General features: G+C 38.1%; 1 protein-coding gene across 1 annotated transcript in view; it reads left to right on the top strand.

The window, feature by feature from the left end:
- The window catches only part of LOC121030030 (laminin subunit alpha-2-like), a 195,389-nt gene that overhangs the window by 138,983 nt on the left and 40,638 nt on the right, over positions 1-15,768 (top strand). The window contains exon 2 of the mRNA XM_040474596.1: positions 7,544-7,714. Within this exon, the coding sequence (XP_040330530.1) occupies positions 7,544-7,714 (171 nt within the window). The remainder of the gene's footprint in view (positions 1-7,543; positions 7,715-15,768) is intronic.

Below are 15,768 nucleotides of genomic sequence, written 5' to 3' on the forward strand. Positions count from 1 at the left end.
ATCTCACTGTTTATGGGTTCAAGCCCCACGTTGGGCTCTGCACTGAGTTTGGAACTTGCTTGGGATTCTCTGGCTCTCCCCTGCTCACTCCCTATCTCTCTTTCAAAATAAATGAATAAATGTGAAAAAAAAAGAACTTAGGAAAAAGTCTATCAGTTTTTTTTTCAAGTTTACTTACACTTTTTTTCTCTCATCTCCAATTTTCTATTAATCCCATGCTGTTATTTTTTTATATTCTAGATACTGCATTTTTCAGTTCTATAATTTATATTTGATATTTTTTGTAGTTTCTATTCATCTACTGAAACTTCTTATTTGTCTTTTCATTGTAAGCATTTTTTGTGTGTGTCGTTGATTATGGGTATAAAAGCTGCTTAAAAATATTTGTATGCTAACTTCAGTATCTGAGTGATACCAGTGTTGATCTATGCACTGCTGTAAGCATGGGTAGCATTTTATTGTTTCTTCATATGTTTAATAATTTTTTTAAAAAAAGTGCATCCTGGATATTGTGAATGATACATTTCTAGAAACTCAGGATTCTGTTATGTTTTCCTGAAGAATACTCCTCCATTTTTTATTTCTGTGTTATATCAGTTGGTTAACGTATGTGGATTCAAACAGCAAACTGTAGTCTTTCCTGTGGAATGCAGCTACTGTAGATTTCTGTGTTCTTTTAGCCCCAGTTTGTATGCTTGGCATCTGCCTGGGTCATATTCAGGTCTGGCATCAGTGAGAGATTTGGGAAGAGTTTATACACATACTTTGAGGCTCCTTTTACAGGTTTTTCCCAATATTTTTCCTTCACTTCGTAGCAGCTGTGGCTGTTCATAATTCTGGCCTCTGTTTTTTCAAGATAGTTTAGAAAAAGACAAACAGACAAGAGACACTATGGAATTCTACTTGACTTTTAGCCACTGTGCCCTGTGCACTCTGAAATGCATCCCGTATCTTCCCCTTTCCAAGCATACACATCCCTCCCAGCTTACTTGTTTGGGGTTGTTCTCCATTGCTTTTAGGTATTTGGGATTTTTTAAAAATATATTTTGTTTAGAATTCATACCTGTTATCTGTGAGAAGGTTGGTTCCCTGGGAGCTACCCCACAATTATTAAGAGTAGAACTTGTATATGCAGGTTTTAAAAATGCTTCTGCTCTTTGAAACCAGAATGTGGAATTTTGAGGTTGCAAATCATCACAATAATGCAAACATCTACAAACATACCATAGTATTTGGATGAGCAAAGATAGTATAAAAACATCCAAATGAAAATTTGGTGAATTTTGTAAATATTAGTCATATTTTGAAAAATTGCTGTTTTTCAATTATAGACTATCCTTTTCTAGATTATTTATTAAATGTATAAATTATGTTATACCATACACAAAAATAAACTCAAAAATGGATGAAAGACCTAAATGTAAGACAGGAAGCCATCAAAATCCTCGAGGAGAAAGCAGGCAATAACCTCTTTGATATTGGCCACAGAAACTTCTTACTCAACATGTCTCTGGAGGCAAGGGAAACAAAAGCAAAATGAAATATTGGAACGTCTTCAAAATAAAAAGCTCTGCATGGCAAAGGAAACAATCAGCAAAACTAAAAGGCAACCAACAGAATGGGAGAAGATATTTGCAAATGACATATCAGATAAATAGTTAATTTCCAAAATCTATAAAGAACTTATCAAAGTCAACACCAAAAAACAAATAATCCAGTGAAGAAATGTGCAAAAGACATGAGTAGATACTTCTCCAAAGAAGACATCCAGATGGCCAACCGACACATGAAAAAGTGTTTAACATCTCTCATCATCAGGGAAACACAAATCAAAACTATAATGAGATACCATCTCATGCCTGTCAGAATGGCTAACATGAACAACTCAGGCAACAAAAAATGTTGGTGAGGATGCGGAGAAAGAGGATCTCTTTTGCATTACTGGTGGGAATGCAAACTAGTGCAGCCACTCTGGAAAACAGTATGGAGGTTCCTCAAAAAACTAAAAATAGAGGGGCGCCTGGGTGGCGCAGTCGGTTAAGCATCCGACTTCAGCCAGGTCACGATCTCGCGGTCCGTGAGTTCGAGCCCCGCATCAGGCTCTGGGCTGATGGCTGGGAGCCTGGAGCCTGTTTCCGATTCTGTGTCTCCCTCTCTCTCTGCCCCTCCCCCGTTCATGCTCTGTCTCTCTCTGTCCCAAAATAAATAAAAAACGTTGGGGGGGAAAAAAAAAACTAAAAATAGAACTACCCTATGACCCAGCAATTGCACCACTAGGTATTTATCCAAGGGATATATGCTGTTTTGAAGGGTCACATGCACCTCATGTTTATAGCAGCACAATCAACAATAGCCAAAGTATGGAAAGAGCCCAAATGTCCATCGATGGATGAATGGATAAAGAAGATGTGGTATGTATATACAACGGAATATTACTCGGCAGTCAAAAAGAATGAAATCTTGCCATTGGCAACTACGTGGATGGAACTAGAGGGTGTTATGCTAAGAAAAATTAGTCAGAGAAAGAAAAAAATCATATGACTTCACTCCTATGAGGACTTTAAGAGACAAAACAGATGAACATAAGGGATGGGAAACAAAAATAATATAAAAACAGGGAGGGGGACAAAACAGAAGAGACTCATAAATATGGAGAACAAACTGAGAGTTACTGGAGGGGTTGTGGGGGGGGATGGGCTAAATGGGTAAGGGGCACTAAGGAATCTATTTCTGAAATCATTGTGGCACTGTACGCTAACTAACTTGGATGTAAATTTAAAAATAAATTTTAAAAAATGTATACATTATGTAATAGAATATATTGTTGTTTTCTTTATAGTAATCATATTCTAATCTCCAAAGAAAATATATAGGTAGAAAAAATTTTATCTGTTTTTTTGTTCAGATTTTGTTATCCCACAAATCCAGCTAAATTTATTTAGTCTGCATACTATTCAGAAAAAAAAAGTCAATCATAATTGTATGGGTAATGATGACTGGCTTTTATGTCATTAACATTACATGACCTCAAATTGAATTAAAAGGCTGTAAGTCAATACTCTATAAGGGTTCACCAGCTATTTGTAGTTTATTTATATTCACAATGTTTACATAATCTTAACCAAGCAACCCATATTGAAAGTGGAAATAAATATTACCCTGCTGCTTTTGAATGGGAATAAATAGGTACAGTTTAATAGATTTAACATATAATGGAAGTGGGCTGCAATCTCTAATACAACCTGCTGAAGATTCAATAAAAGCTCAGATATTGACTGACTCTTCAAACTGGTTGTTAGCAACTAATTGGAGACCTTCCCTGACCAATATAGTTTACTGATTTTTGTAAGAAATAAACAGTAAAATAGCTGATAAAATTTTAAAAGGCAACTGTTTCCTAACCACAAAGCAAGGTAATTAAATTGAAAAGGTTAATTTTGAGCACCTGATCAGTAAGTGTAACAGAAACAAATCAATGGAAAGAACTGAAAGATAATAAATGTAAATTTTATTAATTTCTTTGTTTATGGGTAGAAAACTCTATGAAACAACAAAAGACTGGCAACTGGATAAGTCATATCCATTACAGTGGATGTAAATGGATAAGCATTGCTGAGGACCAAGTTTTGGCTCTTTTTTATGCCCTGATAGGCATCCAGCTTCGGCTCAGGTTATGATCTCATGGTTCATGAGTTCAAGCCCCGCCTAGGGCTCTGTGCTGACAGCTCAGAGCCTGGAGCCTGCTTCAGATTCTGTGTCTACCCTCTCTCTCTCTGCCCCTCCCCTGCTCACACTCTGTCTCTCTCTCTCAAAAAATAAACATTAAAAAAAATTAGAATATGTTTTCTTGGTTAAAGAGCTGAGTTCAAATCATAGTTATCAATCTTACTAATTCATAATTTTGTACATATTGCTTTTCTTCTCTGAGCTGCACTTTCTTCATTTGTAAAATGAGACTGATAAATTCTATACAATGGGGTGATGGGGGGATTAAGTCCTATTACTTAATGAATATGAAATAGCTTCTGAATCCGTGTTACTTTTCTACCTATAATTCTTTTATAGCCATGTCATGTCGTTCACATTTTATCCACTTAATTCTGTAGGGAAATTGGGGTGTAATTCAATTCTATGTTTTGGACCACACAATATACAGTAAAGTAGTTTTCGCCAGCCGTCTTTCCTTTATGGACCCCTCCCATGATTACTCAGACCTGAGAAAATGGAGGTTGAGCCTACTGAAATCAGGTTCCACACAGGGCTGCTCCAAAGCCGGGCATAGGGAGTCTTACCCATACCTACAAAACAGACTCAAGGCCAGGGTCAAAATCAGAACTAGTCAGAGTTGAAGGAGGAGACAAAGATCACAGAGAAAACCCGACAGTGTCCTGGGGCAGTTTTAGACATGTTGGCCACTGCCTGAGATGCCTTTTGTGTAAGTGAGCTGGCTTTGTTTGGAAGGATAAGAACAGGCTTAACTACCTAAACTCCTACTACAGGCCAGCAAGATAAGAAGTAGAGTTTTGCCCTCCTGAAAACAGCGTATCTCTTCCTTCTAATTACCAACTTTGTTCTATGCTACACACTAAAATTATAAAGACCTGGGGGAAAAAATCCCACTAAAACAAATCACTAACAGTGACAAGTAAGCAGCAGTTTGTGTTGATGTCTATGTGAACCATTAAGTATCCTCTGTGTGTAATCTATGTATCTAGATCTGTATCCATATCTATATCTATATATCTGTATCTGTATCCATGTTTGTATAATCACATAATCTAATGGGTTAGAATAATTCTAAAGTCAACTACTCAGTTAGTCACTCAACATTCGCTTAAGTTTTCCAGAAAAAGTCCATACTCATATGCTATTCCCTCTGCCTGGTGAGTTTGTTTTTTCCTTTTCTCTACCAGATAAACTTCTATTTCTCCTTTGAGATTTAGCTCAAGATCACTTCCACAATAAGCCTATCTCAATGGTATTTTATTCTCAAATCTTTTATGGTACCTGGCATAGTATGTGCTCAATGCATTACAGTTAAATGCAAAATGGGGATGAATGGCAGAAGAGAAAGATGGGCAGATATCATATTTATTTAATCATATATCATTTACAAATATAGAAAATAAAGTGTCTAAGGTGGAGAGATAATGTTTTGGGGATGATCAAATTATTTTCAAAATTTATAATGTGGTTAACTTCACAAAACTGAGGTAGTTTCCAATAAGCCTGTATACAAGGAAGACTAAAAAAAAGTTAATAACTGTTGTACTTACAGTAACTTACCATTTAGAAAACACTCTATATTTCCTCATGAAATAAGTAACAATAGCTTTATGAATGGCTAATATTTTTCTGATCGACGATCATCTGTGCACGTCTTAACGATAGAATGTCTCATTGAGTGAGGGTCAGAGCAAATAGATGAGGGTAATGAGGGGTTTGGGGAAATAAACTTATCAGGAAGAATGAATGAGATAGTGGCTGCAATTGAGTAAAAAAGTAAGTTTTGACCTTCTGGCAAACAAGGAAAAATTGGAAACCTCAAGTAACTATTCACTGGAGAGAAGCACAAGGCAGGAGGGCCAGCAGGCTTGGGCCTGGCTAAATTAGAGCATCAGAACTGAGGGATTTTAGAGGCTGGTGAATTATGGAGAGGGAGGGAAGAGAGAGAGAAATAGTCTGAAGGCAACTTTTTGGGAGACCCTGAGAGTGACTGAGATGATAATTGTGGTGCTGGTCTTAGGAATTCGCTTACCTCTTCGAAATTGTTGAGAATGATTACAAAAGAGATTAAAATCATTTAAAAATCTTTCTCATTCACTGTACTGTTACTTCCTTCAGTGCAATTCTAAGGTCAACCAGGACCACAAATTAGCACTAGATTCAGGTAGGGTGTGTCATTTGACATTGTAGAGAACAAGCACTAGAGTGATTAAAAGGACAGATTCTGGAGCCAGATTCCGTGGTCTCAAATCATGGCTCTGCTATTTGCTATCTGTAATCCTAGGCAAGTTACTGAACGTCGTAATAAAATAAGGGCAACAGTAGCATGCTGCTCATGTGGGTGCCATTTGAAGCAAATTAGCCCATGAAGCTAGAACAATGCCTGGAACATTATAAACATTCAGTAAGGCTGGTGATGAGGATGAGGGTGAAGATGAAGATGATGCAAAGAACATTTATGTGGCCAATCTTTGGAGTTCCTTCATTTTATAAATATATTGAGTGCTTACTCTGTACCTAGCACGTGCTAAGTTTGCAAGATAAGGAAGAAAACACCTATGAACTCAAAACTCTGGGGATCTCAGTAAAACGTTGGGACATAAGATTTAGTTAATGAAGATCTTTCTAGCAGAGGTCGAATTAATGTAGACCTACCTGGCGTGTGTATAGAGCAGAGACCACCTAGATGGTTAGCACGTTCCGTATATAAATCGAGTCAAATCGTCTGGAATCGCAGATGTATTTTCTCCAGGACAAGTTTTTCTGTTAAAGAGTGGCTTCTGACAAATGGCTTTACCATATTGTCAGGAAATGAGGTCCATAAAATGCAAATACTAGACATGTATGAGGCAAAATTGACATGAAGTTTTAGAAAGAAAAACCTGAGTTCATATGGAATGAAAGGCCTTCCCAACTATACACTGTCATGGGTCTCTGTGATTTTACCTGAGTGAGCTTAAACTTCTATTGTATCTAAGAAATAATTGCTGGTATATGATCGTAGACCACTATAACTACTTGTTTCTGATAACTCATTGCTATATAATATGGCTTTGTAGCACAGAAGGCAGTAAAGAATCGTTTTCCAAAATCTTTCATCATTTGCTATTTTCTCCAGTCTGAATAAAAGGAATTATAACAACCACTTAATGCTACATGATAATTGGAGAATAAAAATGGCCACAGAAATCATAAACCCTTAGTTACACAAAATCTTTATATACGATTATAGTTTACTACTAGATACAAAATAGCTGAAGTGGAAGATGGAAGATTCAATAAGATCTTTTGCCAATGACATGAAGAGAAGATATTTTATAAGTTCATTTTTCCCCCCTTGGGGGGGGGGGCGGCGGGAGAGGGGCAGAGAGAGGGAGACAAAATCCCAAGCAAGTTTTGTGCTGTCAGCACAGAGCCAGATGTGGGGCTTGAACCCATGCACTGTGAGTTCACAACCTGAGCCTAAATGAAGAGTTGGTCGCTTAAGTGACTGAACCACCCAGGCACCCCTGAAGGTCTTTGTTTTTTAAGTGTGTTAGAGACAGGGCTTTTTTCCTAATTAAATGTTACAGGTTAAACATTAAGAAGATAGCTTTAGATTTTATATTTAAGACTGAAGAAGAAATGTTCATTTGAGAACACATGCTATTTATGTAGAGTAGTTAATTAAACCAGATATTCAATTATCACTGATTATTTAATTTTCAATTAATTTAATGCTCTGAAAAATATCCTATCTTAATTTCATCTTAAAATGCAGCGAAATCATACCATGTTGCTTCTGGCCCACACATCTTCATTTGTTCTTCTTTTTCAGGTTTATTCCCTGCTGTCCTGAATCTTGCTTCCAATGCTCTCATCACCACAAATGCAACATGTGGAGAAAAAGGACCTGAAATGTATTGCAAATTGGTAGAGCATGTCCCTGGACAGCCTGTGAGGAACCCCCAATGTCGAATCTGCAATCAAAACAGCAGCAATCCAAATCGTATGTATTTTTTTAATATTTTTTAACATTTATTTATTTTTGAGACAGAGACAGAGCATGAACAGGGGAGGATCAGAAAGGGAGACACAGAATCTGAAACAGGCTCCAGGCTGAGTGGTCAGCACAGAGCCCGACATGGGGATCGAACTCACAGACCGTGAGATCATGACCTGAGCCGAAGTCGGACACTTAACTGACTGAGCCACCCAGGCGCCCCCATATCATATGTATTTTAACACATGTTTGCATGGCACTGGCTAAGATCTGTAGTTGAGAGACTTTTTTTTTTTTAATTTTTAACATTTATTCATTTTTGAGAGAGAGAGAGAGAGAGAGAGAGAGAGAGAGAGAGAAACAGAGCGTGAGTAGGGGAAGGGGAGAGAGAGAGGGAGACATAGAATCTGAAGCAGGCTCCGGGCTCTGAGCTGTCAGCACAGAGCCCGACATGCGGCTCAAACTCACAAACTGTGAAATCATGACCTGAGCCGAAGTCAGTCGCTTAACTGACTGAGCCATCCAGGCACCCCATGTAGTTGAGAGACTTTGAGGTGAAGTTGCATTCAAGTCAAAGGGTTTGTGGTCCCCAAATTCCTAGACCTTTTCTTCCATTGGGTGCTTCTTTATACCTCTTCTGTACCATCTGACAAAATGCCAGAAAGATCAGAATGGGATAGAAAACCTTACTTGCTGAGGGAACTACAAGTAGTTGGAATGGCTAGAACTAAAAGCATAAAAAAGCAGAATGTAGAGATGGGTCTTGTGCAGAGGCTGGAAGTGGATTATGAAGGTTCTTAAACACCACAAGAGGGGAGTTTTAAGGACAGGTGTCATACAAAACCCTCTTGCTGGCTTCTATGAACCACACTGACGTCTCAGATACATTTATGTGTTTATTTGGCAAGCATATGAACCCCTGCTGCTAGCAATGCATTGTACTGAAGTATAATGGTAACTCATACATAGTTCCTGACTTAAGCGACTTAGGGGGGGAATAGGGGAAGCAGAAAAGTAAATTGAGTGTTAAGGGTACATGAGAGAGGCTATTTAACTATTTCTGGGAGAAAGTGACTCATGTGCTGCAGAAAGAAGAATAAGATGAAAAGTATTATAAAAGAAAAAGCATACACAAGTCTTGGAGTTATGGAACAGCGTGATACATTCAGATAATGATAAGTATTTTGGTTTAATGGGTAAAGAATTTATATGGAGAAGGGGAGAATGGTGTGAGAGGATTCTAGAGATGGAGGTTGATTTAGAGATACACGTTGGGAAATTATCAAATCTGTTGGGGAGGTTAATAATGTGAATACTTAATGTCAAAGAGGTGAGTTCTAATGGGGATAAAACTTCACAATTATAGCATTTTAAAATTTGCTTAGTTTCCTTCTCTTTTTAAGCTAAAAACCTATAAAATGAAAGAAGTTTTCTCTCACAATTTGCATTTTTTTTTACCTCAAAATAAAGTTGGAAGGCCTTGTGTGTTCTTTATTGGAACTAGTTAAAGGGTAGAATGCATGGTTCCCTCTCTATTATTTAATTTAGAGATGCTGAAAACATTATGTTTGGAGAATTGGAACTTTTGTGATTAAAACTGGTGGGTCTTGTGTATCACAGAATGTTTAAAAAATCTTAAGATGGCAACTACCAGAATCTTCCATGTCTTTAATGACTCTGATTATTTCTGTGATTCAGACTATTATGATATAGGTATGAGTGAGGAGTAATGGAACACATCTCACCTGTTGGCTTATTTTTTAGAACAATAAGGGCAGAGGACCTGGGTCAAAGCCCCGGGAAGCATCAGAAGCTAAGGGAGGTAGATTTAGTGGAATCCAGGAAGGCAATAAAGAGAAACAGAATCCAAGGAAGGAAGGCAGAAGATTCAGGTACCATGCTTGTGAGGAAGGAAAGAATTTTCACAAAGAATGAATAATCAACAATGTTAGCTACTTCAAGATATTGAGTAAGAAAGTGTAAAATAGATTTTCCTTGATTTTGACAATATGGACATCCATTGGTAAACTTGTCAAAGCAGTCAGTGGATGGATGAGGCAAAAGCCACATTCAAGAGTTAGTGAGTGGTAAAAAGGAAAGAAAGAAGTATAGGGGTGTTCTTTCAAATATCCTTGGTGTGAAAGAGAATGGATGTGGTGTTTTGAAGGTTTTCAGAGATGGGGCATTTGAGCAAGTTTCAGTCGAAAGGAGAGGCCAGGAAACTTGAGGATAAAGTGACAATGGGGGTGGTAGTTCTCTAGAGGTAAAAACAGATGAGTCACTGAGCACAGGTAAGAAGGCATCCTTTTAACTCATCAAATCAGAAAGAGGGAGGATGAGTAGAGGTAGATAGAAGGGAGTATTTGGGAGGAAATTCTTATTTAATGCTCTTAATTTTCCTATTAATACGTGTGTCTGGGTGTTCTGTTAAGGAAAGAAGTAAAATTTTGATTAGCCCCTTTGGGTAATAGGAGGAGAATTGCTGAGCCATAGTGAGAATAAAGTGAGAATTCTATATGGGGTGGAATGGAAGAATCAAATGTTTGTGCTGATCCTCATGGAGTTTTACAGAGAAAGTAGAATGGAAGAATAAGGTGGCAAGAAAATTGAAGTCAAGTCTGGAAGATAAATGAATTGATGGACTATGAGCTTTAGGTTCGTTAGGGAAGAAAATGAAGCCTGATGGAGAGAAACTGCCATTGGTTTAGACTGGTGGCCTTGATGATTTGATAAAGAATGTGAGAAAGGCTAGAGGCATGGAAATGTTGGGGAGGGGGTGGAGAGGATGCACTGGGCAGAAAGGGGGAGTTAGGTAAAGTATATAAAGTTGTGTGTGTGTGTGTGTGTGTGTGTGTGTGTGTGTGTATACATGCATATATGTGTTTATATATGTATGTATATAAATATAAATACATATATGTGTAGTTCCTGACTACAAGTACAAGGTTAGGATAAATAAGGCTTGAACATAGAAAGCAATTAAGCAAATATTCCAAACAGTAAACTCAGGGCTTATTATCTGGTACATATTATAAATGATGTAGAATGGCCCCTGGGTGGCTCAGTCCATTAAGCATCTGACTCTTGATTTCAGCTCAGGTCATGATCTCACAGTTGGTGAGACTGAACCCTGCATCCAGCTCTGAGCTGACAGTGCAGAGCCTGGTTGGGATTCCCTCTCTCTCTCTCTCTCTCTCCCTTTCTCGCTCCCCCCGCCCCATGCTCTTTTTCTCCCTCAATAAATAAATAAACTTAAAAAATAAAAAGTGATGCCGGAGTACCTGGGTGGCTCAGTCAGTTGAATGTCCGGCTTCGGCTCAGGTCATGATCTCACAGTTCGTGGGTTTGAGCCCCACGTTGGGGTCTGTGCTGACAGCTCAGAGCCTGGGGCCTGCATCAGATTCTGTGTCTTCCTTCTCTCTGCTCCTCCCCTGCTCATGCTCTATCTCTCTGTCTCTCTCTCTGTCTCTGTCTCTCTCTCTCTCTCTCAGAAATAAATGAACATTAAAAAAAATTTTTTTTAAATAAAAAATAAATAAATAAATAAAAAGTGGCATAGAATTTCTGAGAAGGAAAACATTAGTGGGAACTGAAGTATTGAGAGGAAGTTCCAAGAGCCGGTCAGATTCAGCTGAGAATTAAAAAGCTGAATTGCCTGAGATTAGAAGGAAAGGTATTCCAGGAAAGGAGAAAAACAAAGAAATGTGTACACTCACAGAGGAAGGAAGGAAGGAAGATGGAAAGCTTGGCGTGGAAAATAATTGAGGGGAGACTCTTTTTTAAAATTAAATATATATATATATAATTTTATTATGTAAAATAGTATAAATATGTATTATAAATAATAAATTTATTATTAAATAATTTATTTATTATAAATACTAAATACATAATCATATAATTATTTATTATCAATTATATATATGAATATTTAATTCTTGAGCAAGAAAGAGAGTCCATAAGTGGGGAGAAGCAGAGGGAGAGAATCCCAAGCAGCCTCTGCACTGTCAGCATGGAGCCCGATGCAGGACTTGAACCCACGAGCTCACAAGATCATGACCTGAGCTGAAATCAAGAGTGGAACACCTAACTGACTAAGCGACCCAGGTGCTCCAAGTGGAGACTCTTGGTTGGAAAAATGAATGAGGTGCATTTGCTAAACTGAGTCCAGGAGCAATCCTGTCATTTCCCCCTTCAGAGTTATATAGTCAGGGTCTCTTATGTCTCCATGGAAGATGTCCATGTTTAAGCAAGCCTGTCCCATAGGTTTATATTGGGACAGAAGTGACAGATTGTTTTAGTAAAGCAAGATACACAGGAAGTATGTCTTATATTTCCTCATTTTTATTTACCTGAAGTATTTTTTTAAGACTTTTTTTTAATATTTATTTTTGAGAGAGAGAGAGAGACAGACAGACAGACAGAGTGTGAGCAGGGGAGGGGCAGAGAGAGAGGGGGAGACCCAGAATGCGAAGCAGGTTCCAGGCTCCGAGCTGTCAGCACAGAGCCTGATGCGGGGCTCAAACTCACCATGACCTGAGATCATGACCTGAGCTAAAGTTGGTTCAGAAGCTCAACCAACTGAGCCACCCAGGTGCCCCTGCCTGAAGTGTTTTTTAACCTATCATAATCTGGATTTACTTTGTGTGATTAATTTTAAGCTACCACCTTCATTACATTTCAAAGTCTTGTTTTGGAACTAGAGATAGGGAAAGAACATACCCCATAAGAATAAAAATCTAGCAATAGACTATATGAATATATTTTAGGAAAAGTTGGAGCAGCAGATGATAAAATTTTACAAATGCATTGAACTGCTAGAACATATCAGGCAGGTCTGTGCGTAATCACCATACAAAGAAAAGGAAGCTTGAACTTCGGTTACTAGATTGTGCTTTCCAATTATAAATTAGCAGTTTGAAAGATTTACTTCATCAGCGATTCCCTGGCCAGTATTCTGATGCAGTTAGCCCTTGGATTTACTTGTGTAGCTATCCCTGTTGAGGATGTTATAAGTTTCTATCTCATTCTAAATAAGGGAAGTATGCCAACAATTAATCAGTATTTGCAAATTAATTATGATTAAACTTTCATAATAGGGATTATGGTTAATTGTTGATTCATCTCCCAGTCCTCATTTTCGTGACTAATTCTCATATCAATTTGACCTGAGGTGGCAGATATAAAAATTTCCAATTAGACAGCTTCTCCCAGAATTACCTGAGCCACAAATTTGATTTGGAAATATGGTTGTGGGTGTGTTTTTCTATCACATATTAAACCCACAATCTGTAAAGAAGATTCCAGAGGATGTTTGGGGAATGTTTGTTGTGATATTTATTTTCCTTCAGAAGCAATGCCAGTAATATTTCATTTATGTCTGATTCCTGACGTGTCAATTTCAGCACGCATTGGCACCACAAGGGCATTTGTTTGATATTTAGTTATGCTTATGGTATTTGCTGTCATTATAAAGACCTGACACCTTTGCTATAGCTTCAACAGAACAAGTTCACTAGTGCTAATTATTAAATACGTTCAGCAGTTTTACTTTTCATTAATGAGGTAGGATGCCTCATCTCAGTGGACTGCTAATGTGATAAGACTTGAGACAAAACAAAGTCCATCCAGTTGTTTAGTTGAATTAAATCATTTATCAGTAAAAATAGAACATTTTTGTTCTGTCCTATGCTCTCATGTTCCCATAAGTAAGTCAAGGACATAAACCTTTATGCTTTTAATTAAACAAGTTATAGCAGGCTACTTTGACAAAATTAATCTAAAAATATTCACAATCTAAAGATGGCAAACTTAATGAATATTCAGTTTTGAATAAAATTTTTCTTTTGAAGATGACTTGACGTTATTATCAAATTCCTATTGCATTGAGGACTTCATTTTGCTTTGTTTTGTGACTTTCACATTTTTTACGAAATGCAATTTGCCTGTAATTAAGATTCAGAACAGTATACATTTTGAACAGATGTATAATTTATTTTATATATATGCATAATAATGGTTAGACTATTAATAGCTGTAATGTTCCTCTGGTAACCCTGTAAGATTAGAGTTCTCATCCAAGATATGTTTACTGGCCCCTGGAAAAAAGAGAAACTGAGAAATTCCCAATTTTTTGTGAAAACAAAATGAGTGCATTTTAAAGAATGGTTCTTCATTTTGAAATTATGATTCTTTAAAACTTTGCCTGGTTCAAATGTTCATTAGTTTATGAAATAACAGTGATGGTACATTAAATGACAGTAAAAGTTGACTGGAGGTTCCTATGTTTTACATAAATAAAGAGCTAGAACTCCTATATCAGTTCCACAAACCACTCATACACTTTTTTTTTTACTTTACTTTTTTCTGAAACTTAATCTGGGAACAACTGCTGTGAGTGGAGTTTTGTTAACCCTAGTTCAAGAATTGTGCACACGCTTTAAGTGAGTTGCCATTGTTGAATACCAAATGGTGGAGCCAGGTGGAGTACAGGTGGACTATTTATCTCCTCATACTCCCCCCTTCATATTCCAGATCTCATGCTTTTTTCATCACCATTATCATTAGAGTACATGGCTACATGCTACACCTTGTAGGCAAACAGAGGTCCATGATTGCTCCTTGTAGTGATGAGGTTTGTTCATTATTTGAAGTATTCCTTCCATTTACCAAAAAAGATTGTGTTCTAATCTGAAAGGTTACTCTTAGGCTATTTATTTGAAACATCTCCCCGGAGAAGTAGTGTTCAGAAGTTCTCAAGACTGACGCTCCAAAGCATATGTTATCCGTGATGTATAGAAGAGTAGCAGGGAATCTAGCCTCCAGTTTATTTACATTTCTATGGGCAAATAGCTGACTTTCAAGTGAGAATTTAGGAAGTTAAGTACCCTTAGTGCAGCCCTTGGAATAGAAATAGGAACCTCTTGGGGCACCTGGGTGGGTTAATTGGTTAAGCATCCGACTTCGGCTCATGTCATGATCTCGAGATTTGTGAGTTCGAGCCCCGCATCGGGCTCTGTGCTGACAGCTCAGAGCCTGGAGCCTGCTTCGGATTCTGGGTCTCCCTCTCTCTCTGCCCCTCCCCCATTTGCGCGCGCTCTCTCTCTCTCTCTCTCTCTCTCTCTCTCTCTCTCTCAAAAATAAACATTAAAAAAAAGAAAAGGAGAAATTGGAACCTCTCCATCCACCTCCACTCCTGCCATTCTCACCTGTGAATGAGCTGGGCCTGCTGAGAACAGAACAGAACTTGTGTTACTTGGAAACGAGAACAGATTTCCAATGGCTAAGAATCAAAACAGAATGAGGGCTTTGGCACCTCAGGGGTAATGGCTGCTGTTGTGAGATACATGGAGCTAAATTGGAGAAGAAATGTGAGGTTTGAGGGGTGTAAGGAGAAAGGAATGGTAAGAAAGAACAGTAGGGGTGGGGAGGGCTGGGGTGAATGTCCGCCCCTCCCATCGTCTATCTCCAGTCTTCCTTTTATTTATTTTAAAATTATTTTAAAATTTTATTTATTCATTTTGATAGAGAGAAAGAGCAGGAGTGGGGGAAGGGCAGAGAGAGAGGGAGAGAAGGAGAGAGAGAGAGAGAGAGAGAGAGAGAGAGAGAATCCCACACAAGATCTGAGCAGTCAGCACAGAACCCGATGCAGGGCTTGAACTCACCCACTGAGAGATCATGGTCTGAACTGAAATCAAGAGTCGGATGCTTAACCAGCTGAGCTACCCAGGAGCCCCTCCAGTACAGAACAGTAGGTTCTGTTCTCACCTATAGGTAGTAAAGGAGAGGGAAGATCCATGTTTTGTTGGTAGGAGAGAGTTTTGTGTGCTGTTGTCTCCCTGCTTGCAGACTCCTCCACTGAGTTAGTGATGATGGGGATGGACAATGCTAAATGAGATGTTTGGAGTATCTTTCATTATATTTTTATTTTTTATTTTTATTTTTTAACTTTATTTATTTTTGAGAGAGAGCGTGAGCAGGGGAGGGGCAGAGAGAAAGGCAGACAGAGGATCCAAAGCAGGCTCTGCACTGACAGCAGCAAGTGCTCAAACTCCACAAAC

Source organism: Herpailurus yagouaroundi, unplaced genomic scaffold (assembly GCF_014898765.1).
Source record: "Herpailurus yagouaroundi ecotype Mexico unplaced genomic scaffold, PumYag 139, whole genome shotgun sequence".
NCBI lineage: Eukaryota > Metazoa > Chordata > Mammalia > Carnivora > Felidae > Herpailurus > Herpailurus yagouaroundi.